The 22,264-nt window shown below is 37.9% G+C and overlaps 1 protein-coding gene across 1 annotated transcript in view; it reads right to left on the bottom strand.

Annotated features, from left to right (window-relative positions):
• Window positions 1-1,266: 1,266 nt before the first annotated feature.
• The window catches only part of LOC110094969 (folylpolyglutamate synthase-like), a 32,885-nt gene continuing 11,887 nt past the window's right edge, over window positions 1,267-22,264 (bottom strand). The window contains 2 exon segments of the mRNA XM_020820326.2: window positions 1,267-1,645; window positions 11,296-11,456. Of these exon segments, the coding sequence (XP_020675985.2) occupies window positions 1,586-1,645; window positions 11,296-11,456 (221 nt within the window). The 3' untranslated portion in view covers window positions 1,267-1,585.

Raw genomic sequence — 22,264 nt, 5'->3', positions numbered from 1 at the left:
CGCCGACATCCACTATTTATAATTTAATGTAAGTTTTAGTTTAAGTGTTCAAATGTTTGGGCATTTAAAAACAATAAAAATGAATAACTTTACTTGCAAAAATAGACGTAGCTCATATTGTTCTGTTGGTTGGAAGATTTGGCTATCAACTAAGAGGTTTCAAGTTCGCAGCTTGCGTATGTGATGTGTGCGAAAGTTTACCGTAATTGACATAAATATCCTAAAAAAAACATGCAAATTTTGTTTGTCTTGTAACTATAGAGTTCAAATTTGCAATAGTAAGAGAGCATTGAAATTTACAGAATTGTTACTTTGACAGTTTAATAAATTAAAAGTAAAAAAAATGTTCTTGTAGCTTTTATACTTTTTGTACAAAAGAATGCTCAAAATTATTTTAATGATCGACACTTTTATTCAAAAATGTACTCAACTTGCATACATTATAGTTATAGGCTACAGGCATATTTTTCCATTCATAATTTTATACACTAATTTCAACTAGCCTTAATATTTTTTATAAAAACTCATGTTCAAATTGCTTTATTATTTAATATAATTTCTAATATAATGAATATTATTAGTGTTTTATTCAACAATAGTGTTCAACTAGAGAAAATAGCAAGAGAAGATGTTAAGTACAATAATTATGAATGTATATTATTGATTCAAAACATCTTTATTTTATGAGCAGCATAAAATTACTGCTTATATAAATGATAATCAGATAGTTTATGGATATCTTCATCTTAGACTTCAAAACATAACAAATTGATAACATTAATTAATTAAAATATTTTACAATCATTGATGTATAATTTTAAAACTTGAATAATCATTTATAGAGACAAATCATGAATATATGCTTGAATTCAAATAACTCATTTAATGAATTCAACACAAATTAAGATTAACTACACATTATCCAAATAATATTTTATGTACTCTTTCATACTTTTTATTAATGAATTTATTTTTAAATAGTAAAAAAACTGAAGTTTTTAAAAAATTTTAAAGAACTATTATTGCAGGCCGCCGCCGCTGCCACCATTGCTATCCCACCAGCAATTAACTTATTTAATATTTAATAAAAAATAGCAAAAATTTTAAATATTAAATATATTTTATTCTAACTTAAAACATAAAAAATAAAAAAAGTAAATAAAATAATCACAACCAGCCCCTAAATAATTGATTTTCTATAGTATCAGAGCAATACTAATCATCATTAAGATTCCGTAGCAAACTCATCTTAGATGAAAAAAAATATTAATCAAGGGTGGTCTATTTGACTTGGAAACTTGCAGGAAACAACACGATGTTGAAAATGATGAGAAGCAATGAATTCATTCGAGAAGAATCGTCTGCTTTAAAGTAACCAAAAGAAATTGACTTCACAGAGTTCTGATCCCACTAAAATAAGGCCTTCTAGATGTTGATGTGAAGCAGCAACCAAAACCATAAGAAGGATTCTCGAATGTTCCAGAGCATTTAAATCAACAGTTCAATAAATGATTGCTTGTTGGAGAATAAAGATAATATGTATGTAGCAAAAAGTTCTTACAAGGCATCGATTTCATATAAAAGTTCATTTCTTGATCAATCTTAAAGCATCTCCTACGAGGTGCAGGGAGCCAGTCACAAGAACCTGAAATGAGCCAAATAAAGTGCCAGTCAATTGCATGACACCTGCAGTGTCTAAATTCTTTGTTGAGGAGTTCAAAGCCTTATATTAATGCCAGGTTGGAGAAATTGAAGAAGATTCATGACGCCATTGCTTTCATGAGTATTATCTTTATTATTTGAATTGGGTTATATGAATTCATTCCCATCCTTTGTTCTTGTTTAGGGTCATTTAGGCTTCATTTGATACGATTTTCTTAGTGCTTCTTAAAGCAACTTGTTAGTACTAACAGGTTGCTTTAAGAAGCATTAAGAAAACCGTCCCAAATGAATCTTTAATTGCTTGAAGTTAGAAAAAATGATATGAGAATTAATGAAAATTACTAGATTCTACCCGCAGTTGTACTAAACATTGGTTTTATACTTTGGCAAACAACTTCAACATCACTTAAATATAATAGTTTTACTTTCAAACGTAGAGACCGTGAGAGTAAAATCATAATTTCCTAAATAATGTTTTCTAAGTAGAAACAACCAGATAAACCCTTGGTGCATTTGGTTTGGTAGAGAAAAAGATATTTATGGGTCGTCAAACCCCCTTCAATTTATAAGAGACAAATAAACACAATGTTGTGTGACATCATTCATACGTTGTCTGTTCGCTTGATAGATTGCGCCAACGAATTCGGAAAATCGAAATTACAAAGAAAATATTCATATTGTTTGGGTTGCCGCACGAGTCGAAATGCAAAATTTATCAACGTATTAACACACAGATCAAGATAGATGAAAACTGGAAATTATGAGGGGTCAATTCAATTTTGTTTTCCCTTAACATTATCAATTATATATACACGCACACTTCTCTTCCACTCCTCTCATCCAGCCACCTCCCCCCACACGTGCTAGCCCACATAGCCGCCCTTGACCAACACCAACAGACCTACACAAACATCACCTCCACCCTTCTTCCTCTCTCTAAATGGGGAGAAAAACTTCAATCTCTCTAATTCTCTCCCCTCTCTATACACTCTCTCTATATAAATGTTAAAAAAAGAGAAGCACACAAAAAGATGAGCAAATAAAAAAAAAAGTAAAAAATATAAAAAAGATAGAAATTTCAAAAAAAAAACTTGTATTTTTATCGCCTTGTAATTTCCACGTAGTCAGCCACCTCGCACAAAGGTATAATTTAAAAATCTCAAAACTATGTGCTCGTCTGCATTGTTCTAACATTGCAGAGAAATTCGAAATAAGTACACGTGTTATTCAAATGTGGCATGGAAAATCTATCTTTTTGCTCATGCAAATGATGAAGACCACGAGCACTTTTCAGAGTGCAAAACCCCAGTAGTGATATCACATAACACCAACCATCCTTTTTTTTAAGCATGGTGGGCAAGCCTAACAGTCCTGATAACGCCTCCTACGAGGGGAATAGGCTAAGAGGCTACCAAATTTTCCACTGAACAGGGGATTTAAAAATAACAAATTAAAAATGATTTGCAAACAATAGTACTCAACTAAAAATATATAAACGCAAAAACTCACAATGTGAATGATATGAACGCAAAGTGGGCAAATATGCTATAGAAATGCAATGTGAAGCATTCAAGCACATCACATAGGCACACAAAAAAGTGCATAATTTCATTGAAAAATGTGCAAATGCACCATTCGAATGCACCATGCAATGAAAAATGTGCATGGGTATTGTGTAAATGTGTCAAAAAATATGTACACTACTTTAAAAAAAAAAGTCAAAGTTCTCATTATGTGCTCCAACAAACATACAAAATGCATGCTCAAATACAAAGTCTGAAAATGTTGTGCCAAATTAAAAGCTAAGTTAAACTAAAATCACCTCTTTTAAATCAATGCTCTGACAAATATACTAAATTCTCCGACAAATATAAAATTTGATAATGTCGAGCGGGATTAAAAGCGAGTTGAATTAAAATACCTCATTTTGAAAAATGCACAACTACTTTACATGGCTAAAAATTATCTAGAAATTTGCAAACCCCTTTCAAACTGAAATGCCCACACGTACTCTAACCAAATACACCAAATTCATAAACTTGAAAACCAAGAATGCTGCATGGGTTAAAGTAAATAACGAATTTAAATTTCATTCATCTTGAGAAAAAGTACTCAACTTCGGAAAGCATGCAAGTGCACCACGCACATGTATTGCATGCAAATGCACTATAAATTCATAAAAAAATGTGCGCATCATTTAAATTATGCATAAGTATTTAAAGATCAAAATTTTTCCATGTGCTCCGATAAATACACTAAATGTCTGAACTTGTCTGAGCACACTGCATGGGTTTATAATGAAATGTGATCAAATAAGACAAAATCCTTTGCAAGTATGTTTCAAGAGTCAACAAGATCAAAAATAACAAAATAAAATATCCAAACTACTCGACGATGGTCGTGTTGAAATAAAATCTCAACTAAAGAGATCCATTTCAAAAATCAAATTTTAATTGCAAATATAAATACTTCAAATGATTTCAATGTTATCCTGATGATGGTCATTTTGAAAACAATTCTCAACCGGAGAGGTCCATTTTAAAAATTAAATTTTCATGTTGCAAACATAAAAACTTCAAGTGGTTTTAATTTCACACTGATGATGACCATATTGATAATGAATCTCAACAAGAGGAAACTCTATCTAAAAAAAAATCCTCAATTCTCAATGTAAATCATTTCAGGTCCATACCCAAATAAAGTTATAAAAATCTGTTAGACCGGTTCACACTGAACCGGTCCAGAACCAACCGGCCCAAAGGTAGCCGCTGGTCTATAGGAGGCGGAGGCTTCCACCTCCTTCGCTTGGTTTGCCTAATGGGGCGGGCCCCACTATGCCAATTGATTAAAAATTCAAACGGAGTGGAGAGATTAGGGTTGGGAGGGAAAATATATTAGGAAACCTTTTGTATTAAAGGGGATGAAGAGTTTTTTCATGTTTTGATTGATTGAGAATTAGGGTTTATTGGTGTTTGGGCTCTAGACTCTTTTGTTTAGAGATGTAGGAGAGACGATCCTCCTCTCGAATTGAGGATCACTTGTATCTTGCTTTTGTGTTGGTTTTGTTTTGTTCGTTTATTGCAATCTATTGTTTTGGGACTAATTTGCCCAAATTTTGCTCTATTCTCGCTGTTTTCTCTTCAATTAGTGATAGGTTTGCTTGCAAACTCAAGTATTCCCTTAGGGTTACTTGCGAACTCAAGTATTTCCTATCAAATTGATATCAGAGCAAGTCTCGGGACCGGTGGAGGGCTGTTTTCGATGGATTCCAGCAGCAGCTTTTCACTCCAAATAGGAAGAAGTTGCTGTTTTTTTACTCCAAAATCCTGTTTTTGTGAATCTACAAATGCAGGATTGTGATGGCGGCCAAAAAAGTGGATGTCTTGGAGGAAAGACTTGAAGGGGAGATGAATCAAATCAAAACGACAATGGAGGAAAGGATTTCTTCCATGGAGGGACAAGTCGCGACCTCCGAGATATGATGAAGAAAATGTTAGAGGTTCAAAATCAAACGGCAGCTTCAGTGGAAAAAGGGATGGAAGGAAAAAGTAAGAATTCTGAAATCCGTAGGGAGGAAGATGAGGTGGAGATCGTGGAAGGAGAAGCAAGAAGACCCCATCTAGAGCCTGTCCAGAGGGAAGAAAGAGGAGGATATGGGGATCGCCAGGAGGGATACTATGGCTGTCGAGGTGCTGATTTTAAAGATAGAAGGGGGGATTTCGAATGGAGTTTGGGCTATGGCAGAGCGAGGGAAGGCTGCATAATAGAGCATTTTCAAACCGATCGGGGAGGAAATTTCTATGAATAGTTCTTTGCTCTAACACAGGAGAGATCAGTAGCAGATTACCAAGAGTAGTTTGAGCACCTAGCTAGCAGGGTGAAGCGACTCTCAGACACAATATTGGAGGAAAATTTCACGAAAGGGCTGAAGGCGGTGATTCTAGCTGCAGTGAAGGTTTTGATGCCCTGTGACTTGGGGGACGCCATGAAGTTGGCCCAACTGGTGAAAAATCAAAGGAATTTGGAGAAGGGAGCCAAGAGTAGCAGTACCGGGGGCACGTACAGGATGACGACCACTCATCTCGTACCTAAAGGTCCTGCAACAGGAGGGAGTCGAGAGGCCACCAAGGAGAAGACATGAGGAGGAAATGGGGGAAACTTCAAGCAACTGACAGAGAAAAAAGATACAGGAGAAAAGGGCTAAGGGGTTGTACTTTCGATGCGATGAAAAGTACACACCAGGGCATCGCTGTAAGGACCGAACTCTTCAGATTCTCATCGTTTGCGATGAAGAGGAAACTGAGGAGGGAGGTGAGGAGGAGACAGAGGAGGAGATGAAGGAGAAGCTACACTTGGATCTGGCTGAGGTTTCCCTGAACTCAGTGGTAGGATTCACTACGAATCACACCATGAAGGTGAAGGGAGAGATAGAGGACAGGGAGGTTGTGGTGTTGATTGATAGTGGGACTACTCACAATTTAATTTCCACCCAGGTCGTCGACCAACTGGAGTGAGATTGGTAGACACAGGCTTTTACTGAGTGATGATGGGTACGGGAAAGGTGGAGAAAGGCCAGGGGATTTGCAGAGGAGTGCGACTGACGATCTAGGGGATAAAGGTGAGGGAAGACTTTCTTCCACTAGAGCTTGGGAGCACGGACGTCATCCTGAGGATGAAATGGCTGCAAACTTTGGGAGACACCAAAGTGAATTGGGTGGAAGGAAGGTAGTGATTAAAGGGGATGCGGGGCTTTCCAAATCACTGGTTTCTCTTAAAACGATGGTGAGGGACATCCAGTTGGCAGACGGAGGGTATTTGGTGGAGTTGCACAATTTGGAGGGAGTGAAATTGGAGGAGGGAGGAGACATACCCCTCTCCATTCAACCGTTGATTCAACAGTTCCAAGAGGTGTTTCAGCCACCTCAGGGATTGCCACCGCAAGGGAGCAGGAGCATGCCATCGTATTAAAGGAGGGAGTGTCGTCCATCAGTGTCCGGCCTTATCACTACCCTTAGTTCCAGAAGAATGAAATAGAAAGGTTGATTAAAGAGATGCTGGAGGCAGAGATCATCAGACCCAGCAGCAGTCCCTTCTCTAGCCCCATTCTGTTGGTAAAAAAGAAGGATGACAACTGGCATTTTTGTGTGAACTATATAGCACTAAACAAGGAAACTGTACCTGACAAGTTTCCTATACCAGTCATTGACGAGCTGCTACATGAATTGAGTGGGACTGTGATCTTTAGAAAGATAGACTTGAAATCGGGTTACCATCAGATCTGAATGAAGGAAGATGTACCCAAGACGACCTTTAGAACTCATGAAGGACATTATGAGTTCCTGGTGATGCCATTCGGCCTCACCAATACTCCAGCTACTTTCTAGGCCCTTATGAATAAGGTTTTCAAACCTTATCTCAGACAATTTGTACTGGTATTCTTTGACGACATCCTGGTCTACATCAAGACAGGGGAGCACAGGGAGCATTTGAAAAGGGTGTTAGAGGTACTGCAGGAGCACCAGTTGAGGGCTAATTTGAAGATATGATGTTTTGCACAAGCCAGTGTAGAGTACTTGGGACATGTGGTATCAAAAGAAGTGGCAGCAGATCAGTCCAAAATTGAAGCAATGCTAAGGTGGCTAGTGCCGAAAAATCTGAAGGAGTTGAGGGGATTCCTAGGACTGACATGTTATTACATGAGGTTCGTTAAGGGATACAGCTCCATAGCATGGCCACTCACTGAGTGGCTGAAGAAGGATGGGTTCCTATGAGGGGGGAGGCAGCCACATCAGTATTTGAGAGCTTGAAGAAGGCGATGACTACAGTGTCAGCCTAGCTTTTCCAGATTTCACTCAGACCTTCATTGTGGAGACAAATGCGTCTGGGTACGGGCTGGGTGTAGTGCTTATGCAGAGTCGTAGGCCCATTGTCTATTTCAGCCATGTATTAATTGCTAGAGCCCGGCTAAAATCAATTTATGAGAGAGAATTAATGGTCATCATTTTGGCCATCCAGAAGTGGTGGCCCTACCTACTTGGGAGGCATTTCATTGTCAAGACGGATCAGCGGAGCAAGAAATACCTGCTGGAACAGCGGATGGTGACAGAGGAGCATCAAAGGTGACTATCCAAGTTGCTAGGGTACGACTTTAAGATTCAATATAGACCGGGGGTGGAGAACAAGGCGGCAGATGCTTTGTCCAGATGTATGGGGGAGCTATAGACAGTGGTACTATCCGTTCCTTTGATGCTTGACTGGGAGGCCATCAGAGAAGAAAGTGCTAGAGATAAAGATATGTGAAGGATCAAGTCAGATTTACTGAAAGAGGAGGGTAGTCACCCAGGATACTCAATGGAGGGAGACAGACTGCTAAGTGTGGTAGATTACATAAGGGTGAATGTTTGATTGGTTCTAACACTTGCTATTGGTGCCATCAGCTTGTACACATATCAAAATATTGTCCTGCATTGGTTCAGAAGACTTCAGGAGAAATGAGATCAAATGAAGCACCTTCACAGAGAACTTTGGCAAACAAAAGATGATAGAACCATCAGTTGCAGGTTCAATGCAAAATCAATCAAGACAAAATGTCAGACCGCGAGTTTACACTTTGACTCAGTATGAGCCTAATGAATCCATGGATGTTGACAAGGATAATTGAGATGGCTTTATTGACTATTTTTAGTGACTTGTAATGTTAAATCAAATCTGATGTTTTGCATTTAGTAGTTTATCTTGTTATGTTATATCAGATATTTTGGGTTAATCGGATTATTTTGTTATGATATATCAGATGATTAGTTTGTTATGTTCTAATATTGAAGTTTATGTTAATTGAAATGGAAGATGTTGATTAAATTGTAAATAGATGTTGTATGTAAATTTTGAGAACGAAATTTTTATTAGGATGGGAGAATTGTAAAACCCAAAAAATACCATTTTAATCATCGCAAACTCTTCAATGGGTCGCAACGAGATTTAAGAAAATTTTTCAAAGTCGTCAGAATTTGACGAATATAATTTTATAAAATTCTATGCAAAATTCTGAACAAATTGATATATAAAACCTATATCTAATTTAGTTTAATTTGGGAGATAAAAATTTCAAAAACCTCATAATATCTAAATTACCCCAAGTGATTACTAAAGCATGGATGCTTTAAGTGAGGGAATTTGGGTAATTGGATTTTCCCTAACTCCCTAAGTTATGAAGAGGCTGATCCCTCTTCATTTCATTTGCATGTTTTGTTCGGTCGAACCAAGGGAGCACGCAACCAAACATAAGGGGGCGGACGGAAGGGAGCGGCGAGAGGCTTCAGCGACGATGGTAGGGCGGTTTTCCGGCGAGGTTCTTGGAGGGAAATTGTATGGTAAAGCCTAAGGAGCACTAAGGTATGTTTCTAAACCTAGAAATCTTTATTTTCTCTTAGATATTTTGAGATGAAGAATTTAGGGTTTGACAAAACTTCTATTTTCTTTAAGAAATGTATAGGGAATGATTAGGAGATAATTTTATGCATGGAATGAGGCTTTTTCTTCAAAATGTGGAGTTAGAAAAATTAGGGTTTTTTTCATATTGATAGATTTTTAAGAAATTTCTTGAGAAGTATTGTTTCAAATGATCATAGGAAGGTTCCTAATGCTATAGATTAGGTTTTTTCCCACAAAATGCAATTTTTGTAATTTTAATTTATTTTAAATTCGAAAATAGAAATTAGTTTAAATTAAATTAGATTAGGGTAAAAGGATTAATTTGGTTAAAATATGTAATAAGAATAAAATATGAATTTTTTAGAATATATACATGCTTTATGTGATCAATTAGAGAGAGAGAGAGAAAGGGAGAGAGAGAACTTAGGATGGTTTAGAAAGAGAACAAGATTTTAATTTACATTTATTATGAAGATTTTGAAGGAGAAATTAATGCTTATAGGTGATAATTGTGGACCTCGAAGGAAGGTGTTCGAGTGGAGTAATCAAATCAATTTCTTAATTTTTGTAAGTATTAATGGTTCTTTATTACAGTGATATCTTTGTTTTCTCTCCAGTTATATGTTTTGAAAGACTAAGCATGTTTATGAAATTTTTTTATGGTTACTTTAGATCATGATTATGTTATTCTTATCATATGATTGATCATGCGATTTATATGTTATACTTCATGACATTATTACATAAAGTTCATATTTTATAGAAATGAGATGAAATGATTATGATATGATTGTTATAGAATGCTTGTATGTGCATGCTGAATTGATGGAGCTCACCCCCTTATGATATTAGCTGGGGACGATGTACTCGTGCACGTTAAAATAGTAAAAGTTATGAAAAAAGGAAATGGTAAATGAGTAATTTTTGGTACTAGACGGTGGCTCCTGTGACGGTTGTAATATATACGAAATGAGAAAGTTACGAATATTAATATGAATATGAAAATGAATATAAAAGATATGGTTTTATGATTTATGTTTATGTTAATGTTATATTTATAGGAAGAAATCAATTTATAACTTTTTTAAATGAAATGTGACATCTAGCATATTGCTTATTTTGTCTTGAATTACTGTAGTTTAGAGACATGTTTTACTTACTAAGCATTGACTTACTGTTAATTGTTAAAAAAATTTAGGTTTAATTATTTTAAATCATAATGAATAGAATGGGTGGAAACGTGTATCATAGGAGAGGCGTGTCGGAAGAAAAGTAACCATTTGAATATTAATGATATTATGTTTATGTGTTTCAAAATTAATGTTTTCCTGGATCTTTCAAATGTTATGATGATATTTTTTAAAGATTAGATAATTTAGTCTACCGTCCGACTTCCGTTCCCGTCTCACCTATGCGAGCTCACCGGGCCGGGTCGTGATAGAAGAAAGATGATAAAATGACACAGAAGAATGAACATGATGATCAATAAGTCATTATTTTCCTTTTTTATAAGGCAATGGGTACATACAGATATGATAACTACTTAAGAAGCAAATTCTTAGCCGAGTTGGATGATTTGGAGGAAAGTTTTGTTATAGGAGGATGAGGTAGACGTGTGTAAAACCATTAGAGATGATGATATAGGTATAGAGGAACATATGAAGATGATGGTTCATAGGAAAAAAGACTATAAAAGTAGAGACAAAACTCATAAAAAATGACATCTGTTTAATTGTCAAATCATAATAATAATATCCTTTCTAGAAAAAAAAATCCTAAAACGAAACACTGAATGATCTAAGGGGAGACTTTGTCGCCACTTTGAAATGAATGCACAAAGTAGACAACTAAAAACTCAAAGTGTAATAGGAAAAGGAAATTGCCCTTGATAAAGAATGGAGAAGGCCAGAAGGGGGTGACATCACCTTGAATAATCGAAATTATATGATTAATAAGATAGCATGTAGTCAACATAACATCTCATAATTAAAAAGATATATTCGTATGGAATATCTGGAACATTAAGGTGTTAGCTATGTGGAGTAGATGGTGATGCTTGGACACCCTCGTTGAAGAAAAGCTATTTCCATCATTCGAATATGTGACTTTAAAGGTCAACATGTAGACAATCTAGTGATTTCTCTTGATTTTTTATGGATTTCATGAATCAATCTTTGGTTGTTTGCCAATACGACAATTTACCTGCAGACGGATTGGCCGTTTTTGTTGTGCATATTCTCTGAGCCACTGAATAGCTGATGCAAGGGATGGAAAAATTGCACTATTCTCAAAATTCCTAGTAATTCTTTGTTCTCCCTGTTTACAGGCTTCATTTACACCTGCTACTTTGTCATCTATCAGTCCTGACAATAAGAACATAAAAAAATGGTAAAATTCTTAGTAAAATTTTCTAAAATAAACTATGCAGTATTAGTTGTTTAACAAAATGTGATACCAGCAAAATGAAGTTCATTAAAGTTGTTTTCTGATTTCATGTACATTTATTTCCATTAATTGTATTTTTCCAAACCCTTTGGATGGTTATTTGCCATGATAAGTCAACTTGCTGAGGATTTGATTGTGTTGATGTAAAAGAGCCAACGTTATTGAACGTAGATTGATTTGGTACAAAAAGGGCCTTGTGAAAGTAGACACCTAAAACACATGACTATTCTTTAGTTGGTCTAGTACCATTGTTCGCTTCTTGAAAAAAAAAATGACAAATATCACTGAAGAGTTCAAGTATTGAAAATAATATTCTTCTTATGATGACGATCAAGTTTGTCCACTCCATGACTCTAAAAAACTTCATTTTGAATTGACAATATATTTCAACCCTCTTTATTTCCTTCCTTCTATAATAACCCATCTCAAGCAACCTCTTTTTTATTTTCATCCACATCCTCATCCTCTTCTTTTATCCCATAAATGGGGAGAGGGGATTTGAAGGCATTTAGATGAAGATGAATTCCTCTTTGTATCTGTTCGGAAGACTGGATTCACATGGCAAAAGGGAAATTTACCTTAACATAGGATCAACGTATCTTCTCTCATTCAAGCATATCATTAGTATATTTTGCATCTGGGTTTTTTAGATGATCTAAACCCAATCCTAAGACCCAAAAGGGACACTTAAAACGGGAGGAATTTGAATCTACCCCTTTTTCTATATATATATTTAGAAGATTGAACCCAGATGACAAAGGGAACATTTACCTTAATATAAGAATGTAGATTTTAGTTTGGAAATTTGAACCCAGACAAAAAAACTTGACCAAAAATACTCATGATGAAAAATCATACTCAAGGTAATCAACCCATAAGATGGGCAAACTGTCACAGCGAAGAGCTTGCCACTTCTTATCAGAGACCCATACGAAGTGATAGAGTGAATGGGCTTTGGTAACCCAAACATAATCTGAGAGAAACCTAACAAGTGACTGCATTTGCTTTGAGGTTTGAGTTTTGGTCAAACGGCCCAACCAAAAAGATCAATGAATTTGAAACATACAAAGAGAAATGCATCAAGCAGGAGTAAATTTTTTATTATTATCAACTTTTGAGGGCGGCTTAAATATATTAGGAGATCAAATCATAAGGTAGCAGACAAATCATTGTATCCTTGGGTTGCGTTGAACAAGGAGCCTCATAAACTGATGCTTATATCAAACTCACAATGGGAATAAAATATATACATAATTAGGAGATTACTATTGAGTGTTAGAATTCATAGAATTTGAGAAGGGTAAAAATACCTTCTACTTATTATACAAAATTATCCCCATTTATAGATCTATACAAGATGTCTTAATAAGGAAATAAATAACTTCTAATTGATACATAATTGCCTCAATATAATCCTTCATAATTCAGCTACCAAATATATAAGGATATTGGCGTGATCCAGGTGAGCCTCCCACGGATTCTCATCCTGACCGTGGGATCAAATGCCAAGGGATGGCTAAGATTTTGACACTCCCTCAAGCTGGAGACCAGCTTGCAATTACACGCTCAGAGGTAGAGTTGAATTTGTTATAGATAGGATATCAATCACAATAGATAGACGGCAATGAAGGCCGATGATGAAAAACTATCCTCAAAATTCCGATAATTAAGGCCGGTTGTGGGAACTTGTATTCCTCAGAATTCCAGCAATGAAGGTCGGTAGTGGGAACCTGTATTTCTCATAATTCTAGCAATGAAGGCCGGTAGCGGGAACCTGTATTTCTCAGAATTCCAACAATGAAGGTCGGTGGTGGGAATTTTGTATTCCTCGGGTTTCCAGCAATGAAGGCTGTATTTATAGTAGCAATAAAGGTTGATTTGATCAACAATAAAGGTTGATTTGCTTGTATCAGCAATAAAGGCTGATATTAGATCTTAATCAGATCTTAAATCTGATTTAAGACTTCTTGCTATTGTCCGCCCGTCCAAGAGCTTCGTGCGGCATTTTCCCGAATGAATCCGGAAAAAAAAGAACAAACGAGAGTGTTTACTCACGCACCGTCCTGTAGGTTCCATCGGGTATTTGGCTTCGTCGGCACAACTCCGTCCATTTGAAAGCTTTGTCTTCGCAAGGCTTCAATTGTTCCGCACGGCTTCGTCCGTCCGCAAGGCTTGAGCTTCTTCGCAAAAGATCGAGATTTCCGGCTTCAGCCTCAGGCTTCAGGGTTTAATGTTTGCGGCGGTCGGTCCGTCAGATCCCATCCCGGATCAAAAGCTGAAGGTAGGCCGCATTCGTCCGGAATAGTAGGCAGCTTCGGGCGGTGTCTGGTTGTTCGACTGCGTCTGCTTGCGTTCGTCCGAGTCGGAGCAGCATCCACAGCGTCTGGCAGCTCCGATTTATTCTTCTTCTTCTTTTCCTCCGACAATTCTAGGATCGTTTTTCAATCGGCAATGAAGGCCGTTGGCTCTGATACCATGTTAGAATTCATAGAATTTGAGAAGGGTAAAAATACCTTCTACTTATTATACAAAATTATCCCTATTTATAGATATGTACAAGATGACTTAATAAAGAAATAAATAACTTCTAATTGATACATAATTGCCTCAATATAATCCTTCTTAAGTCAGCTACCCAAATATAGAAGGATATTGGCGTGATCCAGGTGAGCCTCTCACGGATTCCCATCCTGACCGTGGGAACAAATGCCAAGGGATGCTTGAGATTTTGACATTGAGTATAAATGTATGAGTCTAATTTTTTTTTATTATTAAACTCTAACTCAAGTAGAACAATATATACAACAAACCAAACTCAACAAGCCAAATTAGAGATAAAGACTTAACATTTTTCAGGTTTTTGCATAACATGCACCTACCCTAAGAAGACACCATTGATAATGATGAAATTGACATCAAAATCATCATAATCAAGTCTAAATGGAATGATGGAGAAGCATCACACTCCTATGGCATTTAAATATTCGTTCATTCAAAGAAAGCCTCCAGGTTTAAGTTAAGAGGTTTATTTAAATTGTTATTTACAATACAAGCTATCCTTAAACATTTCCTTTCTGGAAGCTCTTTTTTTCACTTTTTTGTAAGCTTTCTTCTACCATTTTTTTTGTGAGCACTTTTTGCTGAGCTCCTCTTTTTAATTAGCTTTAAAAAACTTCCAAAGTACTTTCATGTATATCCTTGCAAAAGAAGCTTCCTGAAACTCAAACTACTTTATCTGGAATAAACATTCTATTCAATGACAAACAAATCAGGGGAAAAAGGTAGAAGATTTCAAATTATAAGAATCATCTACCAATGACAACAATCACTAAATATGACCACTCCAAGCCTTTAGGAATTCTCATTAGAGAATCAGAAAATACAATGCTAATACTCCCACTGTTGACCTCCATGTAAAGACCAAAAGAGGAGAGCAGAAATCCCGCATACCTCTGTTGCCTGGATCCCGCAAATCCTGTCGAAGTTCCTCCGAGGTACTGTGCAGCAGCGCCGAATCGATCACCTCCCGCAAAAATCGCAAATGGCCTCGATCGTTGCTCTCAGACATCGTTAAATACCCGAGCGAATGAAGCCTTCAGTGGCTCTCTCCGATTCTACACAATCGCTGCTCTTCCACTCTCACGAACTCACGGCTGCTCTCCCACGATACTCCTCTCTGTCCGACCTCAAGCTCCACCTCTGCCGAACTCCACCTCTTCCGATCCTCCCATACCCATCGGCCGAGAGAGAGAGAGAGAGAGAGAGAGAGAGAGAAACCTCTTACCTTGCCAAACCGACGCCTCTCTCCCATTGCCACTCGGCTTAGCTCCATCTCCGACTTTCCCTTCCTTAGGATCGGAAATTACTCCATTTTGATCGGGAGAAGCAACTGGGAGCTCGCTGGCTGTGAAGGTAACTCTCTCCCCTTTCACGCGCCACTTCGGCCAAATCCAGTAAAGCCGCCGAACTGCATAAGTAGGAAAGGGAGAGAGCATATGTAATTTTGATTAAAATTAATGTTGATTTCTTCTCTCGTCCTTATTCCTTTTACATCTCATTCCTTCCCTTGTGAATGAAAGCACGAGCAGCATATTTCATCCTTTTTCGTGGTGCTCTGAGATATTTTGTGCTCTGCTAGGGTTTCGTTGTTTGCTCTCCCCTGGCCGCCACCCCCTCCTTCACGGGGGGACCTCCGTAGGGATGTCCTCCTCCATTTTTCCACCTCTCAACCCTCCGCTTAACACCCCCTCATCTTCCTCTCTTCTTCCTCGAGACTGGAAGAGCCTCATCGCTACTCAGCCGCTTGTTTCGAACGAGTTTACCTCGTCGATCGCTCACTTCCCTACCGAAAACGCTACTGCTCATTTCACCTCCGCTCAGTTCAACGCGGGTTCTCCTGAATGGGCTTTATCTCTGGTCGGCTACTCGATTGGCCGACGACCGTACTACGAAGCGCTCCTCTCGACGATTAAAAAGGCCTGGTCTTTAAAAGGTTCCCTTACCTTGCTCACCTTGGATGAAGGCTTTTTCCTCCTCAAGTTCAACAATAGAGAAGACTACGATATGGCCTGGTCAGGCGGACCTTGGTTTTTCTTCGGAAAGCCTTTTATTTTACAGAAATGGACCCCCGATTTTGTCCCTGTTAGGGAAGAGTTCCCGTCAATCCCGCTTTGGATCAAGATAAAAAACTTTCCTTTGTCTTGCTGGACGCCTGAAGGAATATCAAAGATCGCGAGCTGTGTGGGAATCCCGCTGGTTGTCGACGCTCTTACTGCGGCAAAAACGAGACTCACTTTTGCTAGAGTCTGTGTCCAGGTTAGTAGTTCTTCTCCTTTACCGGATGAGATCTACTATACTGTTGACGATAAAAAATTTCCTCTTACTGTGCTCTATGACTGGAAACCGACTCATTGTTCGTTCTGCAACTCCATCATGCACTCCCCCAACACATGCCCCAAAAACCCAGAGCCGAAGCAATCCGAACCGCCTCAGAACCATGGTAGAAGCACCAGCCGTAAACCTAGGAATTTCCCTCCCAGGTTAAACATCCCAAAACCTACAACTCTCATTACGCCACAAAATCAACCTCTACCTCCACCAATTCAGCCTCCACCAACTATTGTCCAACCTCCTTTATTGACCCCTTCCACTGTTCTTATACCAAACCTTAACTCCCCCTCTGAGGACTTCACTCCCACAATCCCATCTCCAACCACTACACAATCCTTTACCAATAAGCCTTTACACGACACTTCCACATCCATCCCCATAACCAATAAATTTGATGCCCTATCCAACCGAGACAATCAAGCTGAATCAGCTGACTCTGAGAACCTTGATCAGCAGCCACCTTCCTTCTCCGGCTCTGAACTTGGGGGAAAACCTCCTGATCCTTCAAAGTTTCAAAACTCCACCACCAACAAGGATAAACAGCAATCTAATGTGCAAACCTCTACAAGCAACAATTCCAAATCCACAAGAGCAAAATCGGCCAAAAAGGCCAACTCCTCAAATTCAAAGTCCCAATGACCAGGCCGCCTCCTCTTTTTGCGTCCTGGAACACCCGTGGGTTTAATAGCCCAGACAAAGCTCTTTGCTGCAAGAATTTAATCTCTAAATTCGACCTTGATCTTCTTTTTCTATTGGAAACGAGAATTTCTAATAACACTCCGCAAAGCCCTTGGTTCTCCACCTCTCATTCTGTTTTTCCCAATGAAGGGTCCTACGACAACTTTGCTTTTTCTAATCCGGGTAGAATCTGGATTAAATGGAACTCTCTGAATGTGAGCTTTAAGCCTTCTTTTACTTCCAGTCAGCTGATTCATGGCACTGTTTTTAGAGGTATTTCGGATGTTTATTGTGTCTCAGTGGTTTATGCTTCTAATTCTAGTGAAGAGAGACAGAGACTTTGGAAGGATCTGTCTGATATTGCTCGATCCCCACCTACCATGCATAGAGCTATATATTCTTGTAACTTAAAATTATTTTAATTAATTATAATTAATTTTAATTAACTGAAATTATTAAATTAATTACAATTATTACAAATAATTATAATTAATTTTAAGAAATAATTAAAGTTAATATTAAATAATTAAGATTAATTAGTATTTTTAAATTAAAGATTAATTAATATTAATTATTTATCATTAATTAAAGTTATTTATAATTAATTATCTTAATTAATTATAATGACTTTTAATTAATTATAATTATTAATAAAAAATCCTCTCTTAACTTGGCATGCGTGTCGGGCCAGCGGACCACCTATGCTGCCTTTGTTGAGCGTGATAGGAGGGAACCCGGTGCGACACCTACGACGAGGTAAGCGAGCTCTCCCTTGATCCACGTACCAACACCGACAACCCCGCGAAGGTACGAATTCTTCTAAACTCAAAACTCTACTTCAATGTTCATGGCGGACCGGAAAACCGTCCCAAGCACGCCTTTGGTGCGCGTGGTGGGATGGGACCCCGATGCGGCACCTACGGCGAGGCTGGGTCACTCATAAGTACCCCCGAGCGGGGGGAAAGCAAACTGCCCTTTTTCAATAAAAATTTTTTTTAAAATCCCATGCACGCCTTTGTTGGCGTGATGGGAGAAAAATAAAAAATACCGCCGCAGTGTCTCACAAACACCAACCGTGCACGTCTTTGTTGACGTGGCGGGTAGGCGGCCTCTTGGTTTTTTTCCCTTAAACGGGGGAGACGCCTGGAGGTTGCCGAAATTTGGATCGAGGATCCAAGGACTTGAACAAATTTGGAACTTGATTTTAACCATAACTTGAGCATAAAATCAAACTTAAATCAAGTTTAATTAAATGAAATTGAAATGAACAAGGTGAACTTTGACATTGAACTCAAACTTGTGGACATTAAGCTTGAACAAGACTTGGACTGCAAGGGACATAGAACATGACTCGAACAATTTGAACATTCAAGTGAACTTAATTTTGCAAGCATTTGGAACTTGAACTTGCAAGTGGCACAATGTAACTACAAAGGGACTTAACTTGAATCTAAAAGGGAATTGTAATAAGCATGAGCCTAAGTTGAATTTGAACATAAAGGGACTCTATTTGGAATGATAACCAAAATTCCTATGAAATGTTAAGATACCATCATCCTAATTTGACTAAGAAAGATTTGAGTCATTCAAATCTCATGCAAGCAAGCAAGGACCCATATGTAAATCCTTTCAAAACTTTGACATAAAACTTTTGAATGATAATTTCTAATGTGCAAAGATCATCTTAATTGGGATAAAGATGTTGATAAGTGATGATATTAGACTTATCATGCATATTGAATCATCAAAGTAAGAAGTTTGCAAATGAAGTTCGTTCGTAAGCAATAAAAGAAGACTAAGGAACTTGGTTTGATTATAAACTCATGATATAAGCTTTTGGACCATACCAATTGATTCATAAGATCAAAGCTAGTTCATCCCTAATCTACTTGTTGTGAATGTATTGATTCACTAGAAAGGCTCTTGATGAATATGATGATTCATAGTTTCCTTGTAACCAATGCCAAAGTATTCACCTACGATCATGCACAAGGGATGTAACATGTTAGTGAGCAACATTATAAGAGTTATAATGAATAGAAACATTTATGATGTTCAAGAATTCAATCATCATTTGATTCATAAGCAATCATCAACAAGGATCAAGGACACGTGATCTACTTGCCAGGCATTGATCAATGGAAACCAAAGATAATGCAACAATACAAGAGTAGATGATCATACAAATTTTCCAACAAATGATAATGCAGACTCATGCAACTGATTGACTTGAAACAATTACAATGGCCATAAGGAGATGTGATAAATGCTATAACAACTAATATCTATATGTAGACATTCAAGCAAAGTTTGCAAGTAATGAAGATTGAAAGAGATATGTGATTGATTGAAGGAAAATATCAACGATACAAGTTCGTCACACAAATAACAAGTTATTTTCAAGGGAGACACACATCCGGTGCAATAACTCAATATTTAAAAAATCACATCGAATGAAAAATACAAATGCTTGTGAGTAGTGTCAAAAGATCAGCAACACATACGATCTCTCTACAAAGACAGATGTATGTGCCACATGCCACTGATGGGTATATGCATAAAGACTACAGTAAATGCAGTATCATGTAGTCAACTTCAGTCTTAGGATGAATACATCTACCTCCAGCAGTAGTGGCTGTATTGTAAAGACTAAAATCACAGCAGAATGCATAAAGAATACAAGCTCCTATGAGCTTCTACAATCCAAAGCAGGAGATTAGTTAGTGCACTACGATCGACCTGCGAAAAGCAACAAATAATGCACGATAGTCTACCTGTACAAAGCAGCGAATAAGTCTACCAGAAGCTGCTACGCAACGCCACCGAATCCGCAACACTCGTACTAGCGGACAGAAGGCATCTACAAATACTTTCAAAATACCCCTGCACGTGCACTATAAATTGTATATACATAGGTACACTAAAGGGGTATATTAAAATCACCCGCATGGGCCCCGGCGAGCGTGTTATTGGTGCGCACGTGACGCCTAGGGATGCTGCGTGGGTCGGTAAGTGAACTATAGTTCGAACCTGATCCTTCTATACAGATAAATAGAAGTCGATAGAGTTCAAACCTTCAAACAAATACATGATTGTGGAGACCGGTGTATTTGTTTCAATACATTCATATTAGGCCTACAATCAAAATAATTCACTAAATAAAAGGCACGAACCCTATGAAACCCGATCCTCCTAAGCAGATAAATAGGAGTAGACAGGGTTCAAACTCTCGGATAAATATGCGGTCATGAAATTGACCGGAATGTTTATTTTGTACATTCATATCAGGCCTTCAATGCCTTCAACAAAGAAATCATGAACAAATGTACAAAGCCTACGAAAAACCCGATCCCCTATCGACAAATTGATAGGGTCGACAGGGTTTAGTCAATAGAAACAACCCCAAACACCCCGATGATGGCTGTGTTGAATGTTTATCTCAACCGGAGGGGTTCACAAATAATTTTCAAATGCCTCCCAAAAGTCCATTCACAAATATTCCAAAGCTCCACCCAAAATACCCATAAAAATCCAAAACTCCATAAAGTCCAAATCCAAAACTCCCAAAATCATCAAAATCCAAAAATATTTAAAATTGAAATAAATCCATTAACACTTAAAGCAAAATCCATCCACTCTCCGCAATAGTTTGCTGGGGTGGACAAATTAAAATTTACTTGAGCTCACATAGAGCTAAATGCCTAGTCAAAAATATCACTAGTATCAATTCTCAACCGATCTCCTGCCAATAAGGACGTGGTACGTGTCCTTTAACCGGCGGTTTTGCCGCCAAATGGCACCGCAGGATAAACGGTTATGACCCGGGGCCCTCTAAACCGAGTGGTTTTGCTGCCAAATGGCACCACAGATAGCGGTTATGGCCAGAGCCAATACGCTCCTTAGTGGCATCAAATCCTTGAGATATGAATCAATAGGATATGATCGATAGGGCACAAAGCCCTCTGTTAGCTAAGGTGGATTCAAATTTGTCCCCTTAGGCAAATACCCATCCCAAGTCTACAAGGTCCCCTTGGATGAAGCAACCCATGGCTGCCGACAAGGATCCTTCTGTCAGGTTGGGTCGACTACCTCCTCTAACTAAGTAGACCAGGGATCATGATGGCCCGGGACGACGGAACCATGGGATTTTGATCGGATCCATCATCCATTATCCCACCACCCGCTTTAAGTGCAAGATGGTGAAATTTCCAATTTTAAATATCAAATCCTCTGAATTCTCAAATTCTCTAATTTTCCAACATCCTAAACCCATGCTGCTACTATATGCCAGATAACACGTATTCTCTACGTATCTGATCGATGACTAGCCTTAATCGAAAGTTCTCTCTCGTGATCGGGAGGGGTAATTAACTATAGGGGCTTGCGCCTATAGGAAACCAGAACTCAGATCATAAAATCCTCACAAAATGAGGGCGAAATCTCTGGGTAGTGTCTTATCTACAAACCCATCTGCCTTCCAAAATTTACCTCGGAACTTAATTCGTTAAAACTCCCCTCGCCGAATAAAAAGAAAAGCGGGGAGGCCGGGGCCGAATTTTCGGAGCCCACACCCACATATAACCATTTTTTTTTTTTTAATATTACAGGCGGGGTACAATCTAACGCATGAAGCTCCTATTAATATAGGGTCGGAGAAAAGATTAGAATACACAGGTTCATCTTTACATTTTGGAAGATTACTTCTGTAATGCATACCTGAGACCTCCTCACAATGAGAGAACCCAACTATAATTGAGGCTCACCCTTTGATTGGATTATCATAGAAATAAAAGATTCTCAAGTAATTGTTGAGTATATCCAATAAAAACAACTAATACAACAAAAGATGAAAGTGCATAGATGACATGGTACTATGCAAAGATAGTTGAGCAGGGTTGGCTTGCTAGGCTAACCCTCTTCAAAAAAGGAAAAAAAAAATGTAATAACTGTATAAAAGACAATGCATAGTTGAGCAGGGTTGGCTTATTTTTGAGTAGGCATGTAATAACTGTATATGGTAAACTGACCATCTCCTTCATAAGCCCTTTTTTTTCACCTTTGCAGTAACTCATCCATGCTTTCTGAAAAAAGCACAATACTATGCATTGTCTTTTATAGCTACTATCCATAAGCACTTAAAACACGCAGTCATCATCCT

Source organism: Dendrobium catenatum, unplaced genomic scaffold, assembly GCF_001605985.2.
Source record: "Dendrobium catenatum unplaced genomic scaffold, ASM160598v2 fragScaff_scaffold_501, whole genome shotgun sequence".
NCBI classification, from domain to species: domain Eukaryota; kingdom Viridiplantae; phylum Streptophyta; class Magnoliopsida; order Asparagales; family Orchidaceae; genus Dendrobium; species Dendrobium catenatum.
The sequence above is the reverse complement of the archived record's forward strand: the minus strand, read 5'-3'. Positions and strand labels throughout refer to the sequence as shown.